The sequence below is a fragment of the Canis lupus genome, chromosome 32 (assembly GCF_003254725.2).
Source record: "Canis lupus dingo isolate Sandy chromosome 32, ASM325472v2, whole genome shotgun sequence".
Taxonomy (NCBI): domain Eukaryota; kingdom Metazoa; phylum Chordata; class Mammalia; order Carnivora; family Canidae; genus Canis; species Canis lupus.
In genome coordinates, this window is record NC_064274.1 from 22,090,267 (window position 1) to 22,111,896 (window position 21,630).

The 21,630-nt window shown below is 39.9% G+C and overlaps 1 protein-coding gene across 3 annotated transcripts; it reads right to left on the minus strand.

Annotated features, from left to right (window-relative positions):
* Positions 1-6,982: 6,982 nt before the first annotated feature.
* DDIT4L (DNA damage inducible transcript 4 like) lies at positions 6,983-12,639 on the minus strand. Of its 3 annotated transcripts, none has more exons than XM_025423289.3 (3): positions 12,478-12,639; positions 11,125-11,264; positions 6,983-9,239 (listed from the first exon to the last, which is right to left on the minus strand). In XM_025423289.3, the coding sequence occupies exons 2-3, from the start codon at positions 11,213-11,215 to the stop codon at positions 8,749-8,751; spliced, it is 582 nt and encodes a 193-aa protein (XP_025279074.1). In that variant the 5' UTR covers positions 11,216-11,264; positions 12,478-12,639; the 3' UTR covers positions 6,983-8,748. The 3 variants fall into 3 exon arrangements, with proteins under 3 accessions (XP_025279074.1, XP_035565522.1, XP_025279072.1); XM_035709629.1 differs by lacking the exon at positions 12,478-12,639 and adding an exon at positions 12,094-12,112; XM_025423287.3 differs by lacking the exon at positions 12,478-12,639 and adding an exon at positions 11,563-11,884.
* Between the last annotated feature and the right edge of the window lie 8,991 nt (positions 12,640-21,630).

Sequence of the window (21,630 nt, forward strand, 5' to 3'; positions counted from 1 at the left end):
AAAATCTTTAAAAAAAATTCCCAAGTTTATGGCAGTTTTGTGGTTATTTTGTTTTTTCTATTTATTTCACAGAATAGTCTGTGTTAATTTAAGGCTTGCTTTGCATTATATATAAAATGTGATAAATTTATGAAATTTATTTCCTATATATATGAAAGTGATGTGTTTTTACTAACTTGGAGGCTTATAGTTCTACATATGGTTACTAAACACAATACATAGTTGTCATTCAGATCTTTCACTTCTATAATTCTCTTGTAAATTGATCTTTCAATTTTTGAGAGAAGTGTATTAATAGCATTCACTAGGCCAATAAATTATTCAGTTTACTATCTAATTTTATGAATTTGCACTTAACATTGCACTTAATATTTTGAGGATATGTTGTTGGGTACACACGTATTAATCAGGATAGAAAAATCATTTGTTCATTGTGTTTGCTTTGTAACAAGCAATGGCAGGCCCAGGTGTTACCACTGGCTTTTTGGAAGCAATCCTCTGTGGGTGGTCATGTTTCTGCATGTCTTACAAGTGAGGCAGTTTTGGACTATCTTTTCAAGGATGTTCAGATGGTGAACACAGTAGAAGATATGTAGTGTCTCCCTCTGGAGCAAAGGGCAAGCATGCCCATTATAACAGTCTTGTGTTCCATCAGTTCAGAGTTCCTTTCCTTTAGGCATCCATCTGGGCCTGACAGCATTGCTCCTGTGGGACATGGGGGATGAGGGGATGGGTGCAAATATGCTGATGCTCATGCTGCTTGCTGGAAGTGAGTAACATGGTCCTTTGTCTCTGACCAGGAGTCTTGAGTCTTATACACATATCCACAGAATTGTGGGAGGCTAACATGTCACCTCTAAAGGAGGAGAAATCTTAGGCCATCTAGAATTCTTGACACCAGCCCCACTTCCCTTCCTGTTAAAACTTGTTTGGGCTGCTGCTAACACTTCTTTACAATACATAGTGCCTATTATGGCAAGTTCTATTTGATTTATGTGGTAGCTACCTGGAGAATTCTCTGAAACACAATAACAGTTGACTCAATATCTTTATGTTATTGCTGATAGGATATTGCAAAATGCTCTTTTATACTCAATCTGAAGGGCTTTAGTCTGGAGTTTTGCCTTGAAACACATTTATAAAACTACCCTCATCTTTCCCAGCAAAGTCACACTTGAGCTATAATTTGATATTTGATTTGATATTAGACATGTTTGCCTTTGCATTTTCTTCAGCATGTTCTGAGTAGATTGAAGAAATTTTTTAAATATTTGCAAGTTATTAACTAATATATTTATGTAAATAACTTGACCTAATTATCAGGTCTGGAAATAAGATCAAACCTTAGCTTTCCAGATGGCCAAGTTCCTAGGCAGCCTCTTTCAAATAGTCTGCATTTTTCAGCATGCTCTGTCATAATTTCTCATATATATTGTGTGCTCAGGCAATAAAAATTTTATATTATCTTCTGCAAAGGTAAATGTGTCACAAGATTAATAATATGTAGCCTATGGCCAAATGGTAATGATTTTTACATTTTATGTTGTTTTTCATTATTTATTCTGTGGCTCCTTTCCATGGGGAGAATAATTGAAAGCTGGCTATAATTATCATTGAAGTTTGTTCAAAATATTTATACTAGGAAAAATTAGTGACCCAAATAAATTATCAGATCTTATTTCTTAGAGCTAGTCTAGTGAAAATATACTTGTTGTAAGTACAGAAAGTTCTTAAGTAGAGCTGTAGTTTGAACTTCATTTACCTTTGCAAATTGCTCACAGCCTTTTAAAATTTTGAAGTATTTTATTAAGTAGGTACAAAAAGAGATTTATAAAGTACTTGTGAAGCATAAGGAGTCAGGATTCAACAATATATGCATGCCTACGTCCCACATACTTTCTTATCCCTTCAGATAGCCTCCAGTTTCTTAAAAATCTGTGCTTATAAATCCCTGGATTTATTAAAAGATTTATTTATTTATTTTAGAAATAGGGAGGAAGGATAGAGGGAGAAGGAGAGAGAAACTCAAGCAGACTCCTTACTGAGTATGGAGCTCAACCCTGGGCTCGATCTCAAGACCCTGAGATCATGATCTGAGCCAAAGACCAAGAGTCAAATTGTGCCACCCAGGGGCCTTCCTGGACTTTTAAAAATAGATAAACCACACATATTGGTATCCCTAAAACTTTTGTTTTTTTTATCACTCATAAATAGAAAAATAGCCCATTTCTTCTTTTTTAAAAAAGATTTATGTATTTATTTGAGAGAGATCGAGAATGGGGGGAGAGAAGCAGAGGGAGAGGGAGAGATAGAATCCTAAGCAGACTCCCTGCTCAGTGCAGAGCCTTACGGGGAGCTTGATCTCACCACCCTGAGATCATGATCTGAGCTGAAATCAAGAGTTGGATGCTCAACCCACTGAGCCACCCAGATGCCCCCCACCCCATTTATTCTTTTGTGATTTCTTTTACCTTCAATATTATTTCTTAAAGTTTCACCCAGGTCATTTGAGATTTAAATTCAATTCATTTTCATTGTTTAACATTCCATTTATGACTATAACCCAATTCACTTACCACAATTCACTATGTTTGCGCACATTTGTGTTGTTTCCACACTTATCTTCAAATGGTATGGTGCTGAACTGTCAGTCACTTGGGACATGAGTTTGAGAGTCCAAAGCAGTAGTCTTAAAATTGGGAAATGAGTGCAAGAATATACAAATATTTTCCCCGAGGGATGTGAGGTATGCATAGTTTTAAAGGAACCAATTCCCAAGACCTTTGCCTCTATAAACACTCTTCTTTAAAAACTGATCTCCCTGAGAAGCTACCTGAGTTGTAGGTCTTGACTGTTCATCTCCTGTGTAACGAACCTCTTCCCCACTTTAACAAAAGATGAGCCTCTGTTGGTGAGTCTTACCACAATGCTGCATTTTGGGGTGTAACAAGCCAACTTGCAAGGTACCAAACAAAAGAACAGTTTGAAATATTGCTGTGGAATAGTATTGAGAAAACGAACTATTTGAATGTCTGGTTTCATGGGCTGAATTGTGTACCCTTGATATTCATATGTTGAAGTCCTAACTCCCAATACCTCAGCATGTTATTGTAACTGAAGGCAGGGTCTTTAAAAAGATGATTAAGTTAAATGAGGTCATTAAGGTGATCCTTAATCTAATACCATTGATATCCTTATAAGAAGAGGAGATATTGGTCATAAACAGTACAGAGGGAAGACAATGTGGAGACTGAGAAAGAGGATAACCACGTACAAGCCAAGGATGATGCCTTCAGAAGAAACACCTTGATCCTGCCAGCCCCTTGAGTTCACACTTCTAGCAACAAAAAGGAAATGTATTTCTTTTTGAGCCACCCCATCTGTGGTATTTGTTTTGGTAGCCTAAGCAAACTAATACATCTAGGTAACAAGTCCTTTTGCAAGTCGGGTGGTTTTTTAATCCCTTGATTTCAACAATATTGAAAGAAAATTGAATTATCTGTGTATTGACTATTGAAAATAATTTTTGGTGATTAATATCTATGTGGTTTTGGCATATATCTTGGAAGTAGCTCAAAGATTGATTATAATTTGATATTGTAGTAACCAATCTCCTCAATTCCCATCTACTTATTGATATAAATATGTTTTCTCAGAGCTTATATCTGTAGAAACAAAACATAAGAAATGATGCTAAATCCTCTAGTTCTAGCAAAACCCAGTGTTGATCTATAGGTTAATCCAGTAATTTAGAAGAGTCATCTCACTAAGAGATAGTATTTTTGTATTTAATAGTATTTGTAAAGTCCAAAAACATATTTAATATTGTTTTGATACTTGTATATGATTATTATTTATAAAATTAACTCAACCAAAACATTAGCATTTAAAGCCTTAGGAAATTTTTATAAATATAATTTTAATTTATAATATGCTTTTATTGTAGAGAAGAAATATTAATAAGACTTTCAAGCTTAAAATATATCATATGAAGTAAGATTCAGTTTAAAAATAGACTTAAAGAAGGCACATAAAAAAAGAAAAAGTAACACCGAAGAATTGCATCCTGGTGAAGACCTTATTTTTGTGTTTTCTAAATAGATGTTGCTGAGAATTAAATCACTGCTATTTATATCCCAAGGAAACATTTAATAAGGTGATATAATCATTTTATTTAAAAAAATTGGTATTTACTACATGTTGGAAGGTACATCATTTGCAACGTTTACAATGAGGATGGATTTTTTGGATGGCAATTTAACAACATGGCAGGCAGGAGGTATATTTTTAGACAAATTTTAAAGCTGTATAGCAAGCAAAAAAATTTGAAGAACACTGGTCTAGGTTTGATAATTAGAAATGGAATTGAGGACACATGAAATATGTTAAACTTCAACTCTACAAACTAATGTTGGAGAGCAGAGATACTTATATTGATAAGCATGTTGAAGTAAGTTTTTTTTTTTTTTTGCCCATAGCCTCACCAATGTTTGGATTTTTCAGATTTTAAACTGTCTTTTCATCTTTTATTTTCTCGCTAAAATGGACATCTACACATTGGTGTGTTGTGCTTTTAATTTGCATTTCTCTTATTACCAGTTAGACTGAGCATCTTTTCATATGCTTATCAGCCATATGGGTTTCCTTTTCTGTAGAGTGCCTGTTCAGGCTTTTGCCCATATTTTTTCTTTTGGGTTGTTTGCGTTATTCTAATTGCTTTGAAAAGATTCTTAATATATTCTGGTGACTCTTTCTCAGTTATATGTATAGAAGATACTTTCTTCCAGTTCGTGACTTGTGTTTTCATTCTCTTTATAGTGTTATGTGATAAACATAAGTTTCAGTGATTTCTTTGCATCTTATTTAAGAAATCTTTCCCTGTGTCAAAATCATAAAAATTATATTGTATTCTGAAAGTTTCCCTTTCACATTGAATTTTTCAATCAATTTGGAATGGATTTTATGCTCGATATGTATGCATCCAATTCCATTTTTTCATGTAGATAAATGTGCCAATTTTATAGTGCCAATTATTGAAAAACACCACCATATACCCACTGATCTAAATCATCAATTCTGCTGTAAATCAGCTTCCTTTATATGTCTATGGCTGGGTCTGAGCTCTTTATTATTTCATAGACCAACTTGTTTTGCTCTGTGTGGCAGAAACAGTTCATCAGGCCCACATCCTATGGGCACATTGTGCCACCACATTTCCCAGCACTTTTTGCAACTGATGGGCCCATGTGACTGAGTTCTATATGGGAGACAGACAGAAAGCATGTATATCACTTCCATACTTGGCCCCTGCAAATCCCGTGAAATCCTTCACAGTTTCTCTCTTTTTTTGTCTAAGGATCCAATGGAGTAGTGTGTCTATAATCAATGGTAGAGTCTAGTCCAGAGTCTGGGGTTCTGAATATCTGCACAATGCTCCTCCCAGTGCATCACCATCACCTTTCCCTCCTCATCTGCCACCAATCTGCCTTGGACTTTTGTTATTGTCATTTCTTGTTTAAACCAATATAGATAATTGAGAACTAAGTGTAATAGACCTAAGAGTTTTATACTTGTACATCCTTCTCCTGTGCAAAGAGGAAACTGTTAGTAGTGCAACCTGAAGCTGACTCTATGAGGGTATAGATTATAACAATTGGTTATTGGTGAAATAGATTCAGGAGACTGAATCCATTACTGTAATACTATCTTTCTATTAATAGGAGGAAAATAAAACATACTATTCTTTCAGGAGCCCATCACACACACTAGCTAAGGGTCTCTACTAGGGGAGAAAGGGGATAGATTATACCTCCTTTTGAAGGTACATGAGAAGGTAACCAAGCCAATTGTACAAGATAGGCATGGAGGTGCCAAGACTAAAATGCATATATTTTAAACATTTGTACTTTTTAAAAAGTTTTTATTTATTTATTCATGAGCGACACTAAGAGAGGTGGAGACATAGGCAGAGGGAAAAGCAGGCTTCCCGTGGGACTCTCAGATCAGGCCCTGAGCAGAAGGCAGAAAGACACTCAGCCATTGAGACATCCAGGCACCCTCATTTGAATGGTTTTTTGTTCTAAGCATAGCTCTGCTCCAGTGAATGGTGAATATTGACAGTAGTTTCCTCATTTTTCCTACCTGAAAGGAAACCACATTAATAATTCTTTCTTTGAATTTGGAAGCAAGTGTTTCTGACATAGGTTTTCCAATCTTTTGGTGATGTGGAGAAGGTCTCTGTGCTTCCTTGGGTACCTGGTGGCAGCATGGTGAGCTCAGCCCCCGGAGTTGATGTGGTTTTATACAGTACTCTGGCTCTCCTGCATAACTTGGTGACTTTGGGCAAGTTACTAAACCTCTCTGTGTCTGGTCAGTTATCTACAAAATGGAGAGAACAGTGGTCTCATTTCATAGGGCTCTTGGAGAAGCAAATGAGATAATTTATATTTAAAGCACCTAGAATAGAGCCCAATACTTAATAAGTCTTACTAAATGTGGGCTAAGCAGTCTGAGAAATCTGAGCTATGACCATAAATAAGGAGACCAAAAAGACAGATGAAAAAGATTAGAAATTCAAATTGATGAATAATAGTGGAATTAGAAAGATGTTCAAAGGGAATAAACTAGTGAAAATGAAAATGTATACTGATTTTACAGTTAGATATGTCGGCATTTGGTCATTAGAAAAAACTACAGAAAAGGTTTACACAATCATTTTTGGTTTGTAAAAAGGTGGTTGCCAAAGGAACTCAAATTATTAATATTTTTCTATAAAAAGTATTATAATAATTGAAAAATTATGAGGCAAATAACTATTGATACATGCACACATGTGATAAATACAATTGGAATTTTACAATTAAGGAAACGAATTGCCTTGTCAAAAGGGGGTAATTGTCTTGTCCTCTTCCCTTAAATATTGTCAGATATATTTCCGGGTGATTATCGCATAAACTCATTAAAGACAAAGAAGACAACAGAATTAAAAATATATGATGCTTTATTGTCAAAAATAGACAAACCTTAATTTCCTTTAACAGGAATATTAATTTGAGAATCTCCATAAGCCATCACCATTTTGTGAGCACAAAAGACAAAGGTTCAATGACAACTGTTAGTGGAAAAAGGACAAGGGTTCTACATCCCAGCCAGAGAAGCCATGCCCACAGCATCATGGTGACCTTTAGAGCCTCAACAATAACAGACATGCAAACAAGGTTGACTCATCCTGGCCCAGTCCTATATGGATGGGCTTTGCTGTATCTTTTCAAACACGGGAAGACTGGATCTGTTAGACTGTTTGCTGATTTGAAGAGTGAAATTTAGGTCACTTATGAGATCAGTAACAGGATCACACCCGCTTTTGAGTAAGGTCAGGATGAAGACGTTTGTCCCTACAACCCTGGCTTCAGGCACTTAAGGTGGTACTAATAATTTGGGCAGGAGACCTGAATAAACTCTCTCTCTGTGATTTACAGTAAAAACGTGAGGGCCTTGCTGTATTGAATACCGCAGTGTGGAGACTACATTCTCTCATTAACATAAAATAAGAATGGCCAAGGACCTAGCTAGCTGGCACAAGAAAAAAAATCAGACCTTTCATGTTCCCCAGGGACACGTATCCAAGGCTGAAGAAAACTGTTTATCTAGCCCATGATTTTCATTCTCTAGTCTGTTTTATCCACCAGATATCCCTAGCCAAAACAGACTTCATGAAGGCCCATCTTGACAATGAAAAATGGTAGCATGTACCTATCTCCTTTGAAGATTCAGGTTAAGGAGAGACACCTCAGTTCCCAGGAGAGGCCAGAGCCAGGTAACACTGACATGGTGAGATGCTTCATCTGAGGTTAAGCATATGTAATAATGAAAAGAAGCTAGATTATTAAATGATTGAGAAAGGAAGCAGATCTGAGAACTTCCCATCCCTATGCACATTCACCATGCACTCACAGGGAGAGTAATCAATTATATGCAAAAAAAAAAAAAAAAAAATTCGGTTTAACACTTTCCACTTTTCTAGCTTAAAAATAACACTCAATACTTGAGAACTAGAAAAGCTGAGCTTGTATTGTACCATAAAATTATTTAAAACAATACTGTGGTTACTGAAATGACAATCAATACACGCTTTTGCCACCCGTGTAACAGAAGCATAGAGAGGATGCAAAGAAACAGTGAAGTAGCTCTGTTCTTGCTATGACATTTCCTATTCACTCTTGCATGGGGTTACGTTTTAATGAAGTTCACCCACTAAATTCTACCCTCCAGTCTAGGAACGCTTCATTTTTGAGTAGGGGCAGGAGATTGGTGAGGGCTTCTGGAAGTTTTGATGGACTAAGCATCATTAAATTTCTGTGATTGAAAGGATTACTCTGAAAATACACAGAAAAAAGCCATACGAAAATCAAATTAGGCACATTTTGTTTACTGTCTATTTAGCAAGACTACCTGAAAAAAGCGAGGTCAGATATAAAACTAAAGTGGATTGCTTCTTTTATTCCATGTCATTTTGTAAAAACCTGTGATATAGGAAAAAAAAAAAGGTACACTTTCTTGGGTCCTTTCTCAAAAGCCATGAAATGAGCCTTCTAGTTGGGTTGCTGAAAATGTGAAGCCAGGAAGGGAGATGACTGAATTTGGGGTTTCTCCTTGAGAGCAGGCGGGGTGACTACAAATGACCCTCACTGGGCAGCTGCAGAGCTTTATGACCCAATCATAAAAAGGACCTTTAAAATCTTTCTTTTTTCAGCACTCTTCAATGACTGTTGTTCCAATCAAGGAGTAAAGCTTTTTCTTAACCAGTCGGAATCCTGAACTCAGGATCAAAGTTTGCCTGAGGCCAGATGAGAAGCGACCGCGACTGAAGAAAAAATCCCTGAAGCTAGTCCATGAGCAGTTCTCCTGCTTAAACACAAGTGTGAGCTCGAAAGTGGGCACCACACTAGAATCACACACAATCTTATCCAGCTTTTTACATACGTTTTCAATTTCCAAGTTCACGTGCATAACACATCCTCGCAGGCCGCAGGGCTCGGTGGAGGAGAGCCGCAGGACATCTTGAGCAATCCTCTGGGTCAGTTTCTCAGGGACAAGGACTTTTGAGCAACCAAGCTTGGTTTGCTTTGATTTGGACAGACAGTTCTCCAGCATTTTAGCCAAACTCTGGCAAGTTGTCTCCTCAAATATCACCTCATTGAGGTTGGGTTCCGGAACAACGTAATCCCAGTAGTCAAAATCTGTAGAAAATGGGAAGTTGGAGATGAAAGAAAGAAAAAAAGAAATCCCCCGGAGCAGCTAAAATACACCAAGATAGAAACATTGGTTACTTCTATCTACTACATTTCCCTGTTGCTAATATTTGTTTGGGAGTCAGAGGACTTCGCTTTGCTGTCAACTAGCTGGGTAACGCTGGGTTACCCACTGAACCCCCTGCCCCAAGACTGAAAATTCATCCATGAAATACAGGTTTTGATAAACAGAATGGATAGGAAATAATCCTTTCTTTTTAAATTTACATGTGTGCACAAGCGCAATCTTACAGACTAGATCAAAAATCCATGTATGGTCATCCTAGAATACCAGTTCTTTTCTTTTGTTTCCTGCTCCCTTACTTGCTCTGAGGGTTTTCTAATTTTGCTTTACAAGAGAACGCGAATCACTTCTGGAATAAAAATGGTTATATATATACATATTTTTTTTTTTTGATGAAGGAACTGTTACTTTCTAAGATCATATGTGTTTGTTATTATAAAATGCAGGATTTTTGCTACTGATGAACTTAAGATGAACTTGAAGAGTTATATTAAATAGTGAATTTGTGTCTTTCTTTAAAAATCTCTACTGAAATAGTCTGTAGATCCCATTTTAGCTTCAGCCTCTTTGATTAAAAATTGCTCAAAGGGAAGACCTTTGAGGTTCATTGAGGATATTTATAACTGGCTGGGTAGTATGCGTAGCCAAGCAAAACAAAACAGTCCTAGGAAAATAAAATTAGATTTGCTCAAAGGAAAAGAGATAGCCCTGCATTTGGTCACCTACCTTCCAAATTAATCCTACCACTTGGCAGGAGGCCATACCACACACACAGTCAACTGTGCAACCCCTCCCTAAGCATATTTCACTTTCATTGGCTACTGCCTCTTCCCCTCTCCACATCACCTATTCAGTTAGGTCATTATTTTTGTTTTTACAACTAAATGAAACAAAATGCGGTCCACGTTATAGGGTTCCATATTTTACCTATATTGAAGACAGAGAATTTTAGAGCTTTGGCCTATAAAATTTGATCATCAACCACTTTGCCTTCTAAATGAGGAAGGCCCAGAGATCTTAAGCAATTTTTCTATGGCACATAGCTCCTTAGTGGCAGAGCAGTGTGCTAAGCTAGAAACTGTTATTTAAAATTGCAAATGAAAATATGTCCAGCATCACTGCTGTTTCAAAATTTCCTTCTGGTATTAAAAACAGAAGAAGGGATATATCCACAAATAGAATACTACTCAGCAATAAAAAGGAACACACACTAATATAAGCAATCACATTAAAGGACCTCAGAATCATTAGGCTGCGGCAAAGAAATCAGATGCCAAAGAGCACATATTACATGATCCCACTTGTATGAAACTGCAGAGGCAAAGCTAACTTATGGTGACAAAAAGCAGATAGATCGGTGTTTTCCTGGGGACAGAGGAGGAGAGTGAGAATCGATGGCCAATGGGGACATGGGCATTGGCGGGGGGTGGGGGGATGATGGCAGTGGTTATAAGGGTGAATACATGTGTTAAAACACAAAACTGTAAAGTTCCAGTTCCCCGTGACTTCACAACCCCATAAGGAACCTATATAACTTTTAAACCCAAACATCATCTTAGCTGCCAAGTATGCCATACAGCCTTCGGTTATTTTATTTCTTGCTACTTTTGTTTCTCACTACCATGAACGGAAGATGCTAGAAAGTTTGGAAAGGAGTGTTTTTCAGATGTATTTCGTGGCACACCCTACCTACGTCAAGGAAGGGGTCAGCAGGGCCCGGCCGCCCATCTCCTCCATGCAGGAGCTGCGACCTTTGGAGGAGGGGGAGGCGGGGAGGCGGGGAGGCGGGCAGCCGGGCAGGCAGCTCACCATTTAGCAGGCTCCCGGGGTGGAAGCCATGGTCCAGCAACTCTGAAATGTTGGCCGAGTTCTTACTGCTCAAACTGCCAGTTGCCACCATGGTCAACGGCTCTGTTTCCCTCGCGGGGCGGAACGGCCTTTCCGGGGCGCTGCAAAGAGAAGGGAAGAGGGGGCAGATTTGCAAAAGCAGGCGGGACGCGCGGAGGCTTCGAAACTGCCCGGCGTCCCGGGGGCGAGCTCGCCGGGAAGCCACTTCCCCAGGGGAGGGGCCGGCCTCCGCCGCCCGAGTTCACAGAGCCCCGAGTGGAGCCGCCAGCCGCCGTCACAGCCGAAAACTCGGTCAAAGTCAGCACACCTCGGAGCCGGCGGGCCGCGGGGCGCACCCCTGCGCGGGCGCACGGAGCCCTCCGCCCCGGCTCCGTCCCTCGAGGCCGCGGCCTCGCTCACCTGCCGGAGGTCGCCGGGCCAGGCGCGCGCGCTGGCGACGCGGCGGGGTAAACGGAGGCAGGAAGCCTTCCCGGGAGCCCCCTCCCTGCGAGGCTCGGCAGCCACGGAGCCCGCAGCCCACGCAGCGCCCGCTCCGCCGCGCAGCATCGCTCGCGGGGCCGGGAGCACTTTATAGGCCCGGCCCCCTCGCGGCCGCGGCCCGCCCACCTGCGCCCCCCCGGCCGCCCCGCGCCCCGCCTCCCCGGTCGGGTTGCAGGGCCCGCCGGACCCTCGCCGCGGCCCGAGGGCGGCCGCCGCCAGCGGAGGACGGGCTTGCGGCGGGGTGGACACCTGCCGGCTCCTTGGGTGGGCCCCAGGTCCCCGCGTCCGCAACTCCGGGGGCACGGCTCGCCGGGCCCTGGCCTCCGCCGCGAACTTGGCTTCCTCGGCGCCCCCCGCGCTCGCGCCCCCCCGCCCCGCGCTGCTGGTGCGCAGGTCGGGGTTCTGCGTCGGGCCCCGGGAGGCCGACGGTCCTTTGCCTATTACGGGGACCTGAGGCTCCGCCGGGTCCCGCGGCCGCTGTGCCGATGCCCGCCGCGGCGTCCCGGGAGCATCGCTGGCGCGCGTGGCCCTGCTCCCCGCCGCCCGCGGTCGCGTCCAGCTCGCCTTCTCCGCCCCGGGGGCTCCCAGCCTTTGGGGCAGGCTCTCGGCCTCCCGGCGGTCCCGCCACGACCCGCGCGTGCTCTCGGCGAGAAGGGCGAGCCGGGTGCCCTTGCAGTGACCTGGCGCCGCAGCGCCCCAAGGAAGGCGCGTCCGCCAGAAACTAAGCAAGACCTTTAGTGGCCCTGATCGCGGGGCGCAGCTGTCGTTTCTGGGGAGCCCTGGGGGGTGGGGCGGGGGACGGGGTCTTGGAGGGGCTTGGGGCGGAGAAGGTACCGAGTTTCAGGACGTGCCGGGAACGATGCCCGTGAGGCCGGCTGCGCGCCTCGGGACCCAGCGCCCGGGGAGACGGGAGCCCTGGGCCGGGACTCGGCCTGCGCGCCCGCCCCGTTTAAGCTGGAGGCCAAACACTGGGTTTTCTCCCAGAGTCACCAAAGCGCCTCTTTTCCTGCTCTGATGCGCAGGGGGAGATGATCTGCTCAGAGCGGCCACTCCCCGAGAAGGTGGGGGCGTCAGGAGCGGAAAGGGAAGGGGAGCGGATGCCCGGGGGCGGGGGGGGCGGGGGGGGGGGCGGGGGGCTCCTTCCACAAGTAGGGGTCCCGGCTCGGCGCCTGCGTGTCAGGACGCTGTGCCCAGGATCTGTAGCTTAGGGCCTCGAGAGGCGGTCTCAGCTGTCCAGGCTGGAGACTCACAGTGAGAAAAACAGCAGCAGAAGGGGTAAGGAGGGTGTGATCAACAGATCAGTGGGAGGACGTGGGGCGGCAGCGCAGCAGAAATTAAAGCCAGCTTGACAGTCCATTTTTAACTCGACTCAGGCAGCTGCACTGCCTGAAGGTCAGGCCGGCCGAGGAGGGAGATGCTGATAGGCTGGTCTTTGAAGGCAGATTTCCACTTCTATTTCAATAACAGAAAAGTGGGGGAATAAACAAGCCCATTTAAGCCGATTAAAAAGAAGTTTCAGCGGGTAGTATGTTCAGGACCAATAGATGAGCCCCTGTTCCTGTCTCCCAGGGCAGCTGGCTGCGGTGGGGGGCGGTGGGGGGGGGGTGAGGGGGGCCAGTGGCAGAGCCCTTTCCTTATCTGGGTGGCAATATTAATGAAGCCACTGCTTGTCTGCCTCCAAGGACGGTTATTAGGATTAATATAATGACTGGTCTGAACCTACACCAGTGAAATGAAGAAATTACCCATTTCATTTCCCATAGGGTATTTAGGCAAAACACATAAACTAAATACTCCCAAAGGGCCAGAAAGATTATTGGGCCTTCTACAACGTAGCAGGTACTCTTGGCTCACCCGACTAACTGAAATTTTGCAAAGCCCTTCGGGATTTTACTGCAGAAAATAATTTACCTATGTATGAAAGACTGAATGATACTCTTTTCGGCTGAGTGGGCCTAGCTTTGGGGAATTATAGGTGAAGGAATGATTAATGTGGCACACGTACTTGGGATAATTGTGGATTGTCCTTTCTCATCTGCTTTTTTAAAGGGTAAAAAAAAAAAAATCCTTTCTGTCACCAGTTTGCATCTCTGCAGGCTTAAACAAACAGACCTGATTTTTAAAAATGAATCACAGGACAGAATTTGGAAAAACTAAGTGCCACCATAGTCTTGTCAAGAGATGACACACTTAACCTATTAGTTTTTCCATGCTGTGGATACAGTTAATTATAACTGATGGTTCACATTGGTGTACCTCGGGTGTTTAATGAAGTAGTGCTGGAGTACGTTTCACTGCTGTTTTGTTATGTCCTCTCTCGTACTGTAAAAATAGTTTGTGAGGGTGCTCAGTGGAAACAATAGTTGAATATGGAGAGAAAGTCTAATTGGTTAAATAATTTGATTGCTTTTCATAAACCAATGTAATATAGCAATCTACCAAAATCAGAAGTAAGGCCTTTGACTTAAGCGTGCTTTTTTATTACTATGATTTACTCATCTACCTAAAAAAGAAAAATAGTGGTAACATGTGGCAACAGTATGTTCATCTGATGTGTATACAAATATTAAAGTTCCATGCCTCCCTCCTGTCTAAATATAGCATTTGTAATGTCATTGCTTACATAAGGTATAAATTCAGAATATCAGGGATATTACAAAAAATTAAGAACAAATATGATGCTTTAATACATTGTTCTAGGAAATACTTGGATCTGTGCATTCATGACTTGGAATGTTGAATATTTATTATATGCCTTCCCAGCCAATTTTCTCTCTTTATCCAGTATGAGCCATTGTTCTTCATGTCTTATTAATACATTTATATCCAGGGCACTGCTTATTTCATCTCACAAACTATGACATCAGAGGAAAAATGACTGGGTTTCTTAATCTGTACAATGGATGCAGGGAGGATTTATAGGACATGGAAGTCCCTTAGCAAGCTCATGGGTTCTTGTGAGATTAAAAGAGAAACCATTATAATCAATGCTAAATATGATCTCTTTTTTATAAGGAAATCTGAGATCTTTAAATGCATACTATTGGGGCATCTGGGTGGATCAGTCAGGTAAGCATTTGACTCTTGGCTTTGGCTCAGGTCGGGATCTTAGGGTCATGGGACCTGGCTCCATGCTGAGCACAGATCTGCTTCAGATTCTCTCTCCCACTCCTTCTGCAACCCTCCCAACCCCACCCCACTTGCACTCTCTGTCTTTCAGATAATAAATAAAATCTTTAAAATAAATGCGCACTATCTCTGGCTTTCCTTGGTTATGCTAAATTTGTAATTCTAGAACTTACGTGAAGTTTTAGAACAGGGTCTAGTACATAGCAAGTGCTTAATGAGTGATAGCTATTATTACTGCAATTATTGTTCTGAAATTGTGGTTCTCTGTTTATTGCAGCAAGCACTAATGGGGCTAAATGAGATTGGGAAAGTATTGTTAAAACAGAACACAATGTATCATCTTTCCTGTTTGCAGGAAATACGGAAAATATTTGCCACTGATTGGGAAAGATGCCTTTTTAAAAATATATAGTACGTGCATAACTTAATGGGAGAGCAGAAAGGAGATGTCTCAATAATATGTTAAGAAAATAGTGTGGGTACAAAGTTGTCATGGTGCACAATACAGTGTTATATGTATTAACTTTCTTATATCGATCCAGGAAATGATTTTCTAGGAAAAAAATTATAAGTATTTGTAATCATTGACTAAAGAAGCACCCAAAGGTTTCAAGCTGTGTATGACCTTCTGTTAACACTCTGGATGAGATATGTCATCATTATTTTTGTCTTTGAGGGTGCTCCAAACCCATAAAATTTCCATTTAATGATGAAATATTGCAATGAGTTAGTCTATAGAATAACAAGATTTTCCATTAAGTAAGGTAACACAAAGACTTATTTAGTATAAGACAAAAGAAAGCCCAATAGAAAATAATACATATCCGTGGCTAAAAGCTGAGAGAATCTTCCAGTAGCAGAAGGCATTGTCTATCTAAATTGAAGCAGAGAAATGGTTACCATAGTGACTTATCTCTTAAAATAGTTGTATGATTTTTTTCTTTTCATAAACAATGTTACGTATTATCTCCCTTTAAGTAAAGAAAGCTGATACGTTTAAATGCACACATTCCCTGGTTTTCCTTAATTATGTTAAGATTTTTAATTCAGGTGCCCACATAAGAGGATGTCAGCTAGGAGCATGGAGAAGGTCCTTTTTTTATTTATTTATTTTTTTTTTTTTATTTATGATAGTCACAGAGAGAGAGAGAGAGAGAGAGAGAGGCAGAGACACAGGCAGAGGGAGAAGCAGGCTCCATGCACCGGGAGCCCGACGTGGGATTCGATCCCGGGTCTCCAGGATCGCGCCCTGGGCCAAAGGCAGGCGCCAAACCGCTGCGCCACCCAGGGATCCCTAGGAGCATGGAGAAGGTCCTTGACGGCACTGGGGGTTATTCTGTATGTTAGTAAATTGAACACCAATAAAAAAATAAATTAAAAACAAAATAAATTAAAAAAAAAAAAAAGAGAAGGTCCTTGACACTTTTCTAGGGCTACAGCTTAAAACCTTCGCAAGTTCCAAGTTGGGGAATACCACCACGGCATGCCATTCCATTGGAATTCCTATATGCTTAAAGATAGGAAGAGGAAAATATAGCTATGTGTTCATATAGATGCTGTTCCTTCATTGGCCTCCCTCCTCGTACCAGCCAAGTGTCCTATTCTGGTGGACAAGCTTTGCACAGCTTTTGTCATTCACATTTGTGTCCCAGAAAAGTTACGCATTGCTTCATGATGTAACCCTTTGGGACTGCACAAGAAAATAATTAAATCCAAGAATGCCCACGGTTGGACCAGATAGAAAAATCTGGTAGTCTTTAGAGTGGGCCTGACCCCCATTCTGTAAAGAATATTAATGTCCAAAAGCTTGACAAGGTCAGAGAGAGATTCTATTTTTTTATCTTCACCGTGTAGTAGTTAGATGTATGGACTGTGGGGCCCAATTGCCTACCTTCATATCCTAGCAATGACACTAATTAGCTGTATAAATTTTGATAAGGTACTTAACATTTCTGTGTCTCCCTTTCTACCTTTAAAATGGGAATTATAATAACTACCACATGCGGGGCTGTTGTGGGGATTAAATTAGTTAATATACAACACACTCAAAGAATATCAGCTCTGATTATGATTATGAATTTTGTTCTGACTGAAAAATCCCCAGTGCCCTGGTGACATTTTTATGAAAAGGTAGCTAGGGGAGTGTTCACATGTGTTCCAGGGTGTGTATATAAGTGTATCTTTTGTGCATATTCACTCAACCCAACTGAAACAGAATCTGCTTTTTGAAAAGATCCCTAGGTGATTCATATTATATGCAATTAAAATTTGAGAAGCACAGATTAAACAGAAGAAAAAGAGTAAGACCATCTAAGCATTTCTAAAACTTATTCTAGGCCAATTAATTAAAAAAAATCATTGAGTTCTTATTATACGCAAGGCATGGCCTTGACCCAAGGTGGAATCCTAGCCAAACAAGAGTTAATGAATCTAGTCAGTGCTGTGTGGCTCTTAGCCCTTGAGCCTGGATCATAAAATCATGCACAGCTATGTGAAAGCAGTCCGATTTTCTGAGTAGACTGTATTACATAAAAATAAAATCCTGTTTAATAAACTTGAGACACTGTCAAACTGGAAATTGTTTCAACCTTGTCGAAATGAAAGCTAATTATGTAACATATGGAATGGGCTTACTTTGTAAAATGTATTTAAAATGATCACTCCGTGGAATGTTGTGTTTGGAAACAACAAATTTGGAAGGAAGGGTGTAATAAAGAAAGATATATATCTTATTACTTCCAAATTTGCTGGAGAGGGTAAATATAGTTATGCAATATAGTTATCTCTTCTGTGATTATAGCACAAAATATACTTTAAAACACGGACTTGGCTTTTTGAAATACTATGCGGGTAATTGAGTACAATTTTTATCGATGATGTATATATATGATGGTGGAGGCTGTAAATCATATATTGCTGAAGCAGCCTTCTGGTAGATGTCATGATAGCTGTTAAGCACACTGAAGTGCCTCATTGATGCATTGTATGTAAGCTGAGCAATAAATGGAACCTAACAAATTAATGTATAGCAATATATGATTACCTTTGCAGGAGGCTTAGATATCCTTATACTAAACACAAAAAGAAGTGCTCACTTCTGTATATGTAGCAGAGCAGTCCACCTTAGTGTTTTGACTTTAGGCTCTAACTCAACCAGGCTAGACTTCAAATTCTGATTTTGACACAAGTAGGCATTATTCAATTAACTTAAATCCTTTGAATTTCAGCTTCCTCATCTAGAATATGGAAGGTTCCATAGAACAATGCCAGAAGTGTCTGGCAACACGAGTCCTTCATTAAGAGTTCGGTCAAAGGTGGCTATCCCAAAAACACATAGCTTGTGAGTTTGCTCATGTGAATGCACATTCTACTGCATATTATAATAATTCATTAAGTTCCGTCTTGGGTTTTCCAGGATGGTAGTAGGTTTTATTTTGCTTATAATGAGCAATCAAGAGTGCACTAGCTGGAGAATTAGGAGACTTGGCCCCACATACAGTTTTTAATACTGGCTTAAACTCTGACTTTGGGTAGAAGTTCCCTATGGGTTTAAGAGCAGTAGAGCCTGGGCCCTGGCTTTTTGTCAGTGTCTAGGAGGTAGAAAAAGAGGAAGTGGAGAGGGTTTCTACATTTGAGAATGATTCTTGCCATGCCCCGAGGGTCATGTAGAGCAGCAGGAAACAACCAGATCTGATGCTATGCTGAGGGCAAGAGTGATGAGCATCTTGGTTTTAAACTGTGGGTGACAAATGGCTAGAGGGTGACTGTCTCATCTCTACCCTGACGCCTGAAGTCTCAACGTTGCATTGGATTTCAATCTGTGACATGAACACTGGAGCTCGGAGGATGAGGATAGTAAGAGGGGAGACTGACTGGCATTCAACTTACCTCTTTTTTGGTAGAATAAAGGAGAAACACCAGATAGTAACCTAAACAACAAAGGCAGTAGTGTTACTTGACTGCACAACCAGTATGTGAACTAAGATTGATCTTATTTATATCTATCTACCAACACAGCTATAGTTCTAATTCTAAAAAAAATATATTTAATTTTTTAAATTTTTTGTTCAATTGACGCATCTTAAAGCAGCTTTCTTGGAAGCCCCACTGTTAGCATTTATGTCCAATGGAAGAATTTCATATCTAGTGCGTTTTTTAGCTTAATCATTATTGAAAGATTGCTGCTGAGAAAGAAATCTATATATAAAGTACTTCTTAAAAAGTATTTTTAATGTGTCCTGTTTTTAAACAGTTACTATGAAAGCTCCGTATATCAGGAATATTTTTGCATTTTCCATATCAGGGAGCTGTTTATAGATTGACTTTATAAAGGTATAATCCTTTTTGGCAGTTATGTAGGTGGAATCCAACAAATTTAGCTATAAAAATTAGTTTTAGAAGGATGATCCTTATACATTTGTCTTAGTTTAGGGGAGGGGTGCCTGGGTGGCTTAATCTGCTAAGCATCTGACTCTTGATTTTGACTCAGGTCAAGATCTCAGGGTCATTAGATTGAGCCCCACGTCCAGCTCTGCGCTGGGTGTGGAGCCTCCTTGAGATTCTCTCTCTCCCTTTCCCCTTGCCCCTCCCCCCTCTAAAAAGATAAATAGTCCAGGGGAAGTTTACTGAAGTAGGTCTGAAAAACTCAAAATGAAATAAAATGATAAAATTAATAGAATTGACTTTGAATTTATAAATAGCCAATTAAAAAATTACAGAGTGAAAAATCAAGTTCCTGCTGACTTTCACTTAAGCCATTCTTTGCCCCTATCCACAGGAAGTAACCACTTTTACTAGTTTTATGTATCCTTCTAGAATTTCTTTATGAAACTGAAAACACACACTAACATATATTTCCGTTTTCACTCTTTTTTACCTTAAAGGGAAATAGTATACTTAAGTTCTGCACATTGCTTTTTTGCACTGACAACATAGCTTAGAGATTTTTCCATACGAAGACATTTCTTTCTCAGTTTGCTGCTCTGTAGTGTTCTGCTTTCATTTAACCGGTACCTCACAGAGGGACATTTTGATTATTTACAGATTTTTGCAATTACTTGCAGTACTATAATGAATAATCTTATTCATAAGTCACTTTGGGTTTGGGCAAGTATACCTATAAGATAAATTCTCAGAGGAGAAGTAAAGTATAAGTGTGCAAAATATAGTTTGAAAGATCTTGATAAATTATCCTTATAGCAGTTGTACAGTTTTGGGCACCCACCAGGAAAGTATAAGAATTCCGATTTCGTCATAGTCTCTCCAACATGTATTCATTTGTTTCAGAAATATTTTAAGCATATATTATACTTTTTATATTGGTTTTAACATGCTCTAGAAACCAATTGTTTAGGAGTTGTAATTTCTCTTATTTTAGATAGGAACGATATTATTATCCTAATTTTAAAAAGAGAGAAACTATAAATGGAAAGTACTAATGATAATTCTCAGGAAAGACTGGATATTATATATTTCCTGATTCCTGACTTTTGAGGGAAAGCACTGGGACTGTATCTACAGTGACCATTATGACTTCACTGATTGGCCATTTTAGGCAACAAGAATATGTATATATAGAGAGAGAACATTATATGTATATATAATATATAGTATATACATATATATATAATTTCAACCCTCTGTTTATACCAAATTGTCAGATATTTTTTTTTGTTATGTGGGGTCATTGCTATGTTTATTGACACCAAAGACCCTTTCATTTCTGTTAAGGAGAGAATATCCATCAGAGCAGACAATGGTATCCCTTTAATATAAACCTTATAAGTTGCTGTAACTTGATTTCGATGTTCAAACAGTTAAATAACATTTCTTTCTTTTCTTTGCAAAGCATGATTTTGTTTAGCTCACAATGGAATATCAGTTAAATGCAAGGCAGTATATCAAATGTTTGTGGATGTTACTACTGAGTACAGGTGAGATCATGGATTCAAATGGAGTTTGGGGAAAGTTCTTAGTCTGCTTTGTCCAATACCATAGCCACTACACACTTGTGATTAGCATTAATGTATGACTAGTCCAAAGTGAGACTGTATAAGATACACAGCAGATTTCAAAGGTTTAACTCAATGTAAAGAATATAAAATATCTCATTAATAATTATTATATTAGTTACATATTTGAATGGTAAGAGTTTGATATATTGGGTTAAATAAAATCAATTACTGAAATTAATTTCACCTGCTTCTTTTTATGATTTTTTTAAAAGAAAACTTAAAATGTTCTATGTGGCTTGCAATATGACTCCCCTTAAGAAATACAGGATAACACAGTTCTTGATTTTTGTCGCTTCATCTTAAAAAAAGGAAAAATAGTAGATGTTTTCTGTATATAAGAGTATTTAAAAGTTCCTAAAAGTATACTCAGTAATTGGTTACTACCAATTTTGGGGGGTCAGTTTTATATAAGTAAACTCTCTCTATATTAGTATTCCTCTTTTCAGTGTAGGGGTCTATGAATTTTGAATGATTCCTACAGTCATGTAAGTATCACCACCATGTTCAATATATACAACAGTTCCATCACCACCGAATATTACCTTGTGTCTATTTGTAATCAGCCTCTTGCCCCAGCCCCAACCCTTGGCAATCAATTATCTCTTCTAGAAGGTTATACAAATGGGATCACACTGTACAGACTTTTGAGTTATTTCATTTATTGAGCACAGTACATTTGATATTCATCCAAGTAGTTGTGGGCATCAGTAGTTCTTTCCTATTTATTTATGAGTACTATTCCATTGTACAGATATACCAAGTGTGTTTATTCATTTGCTAGTTGAAGGACATTTAAATTGTTTCCAGTTTTTAATAAGTAATAGACTATATATATATATATATA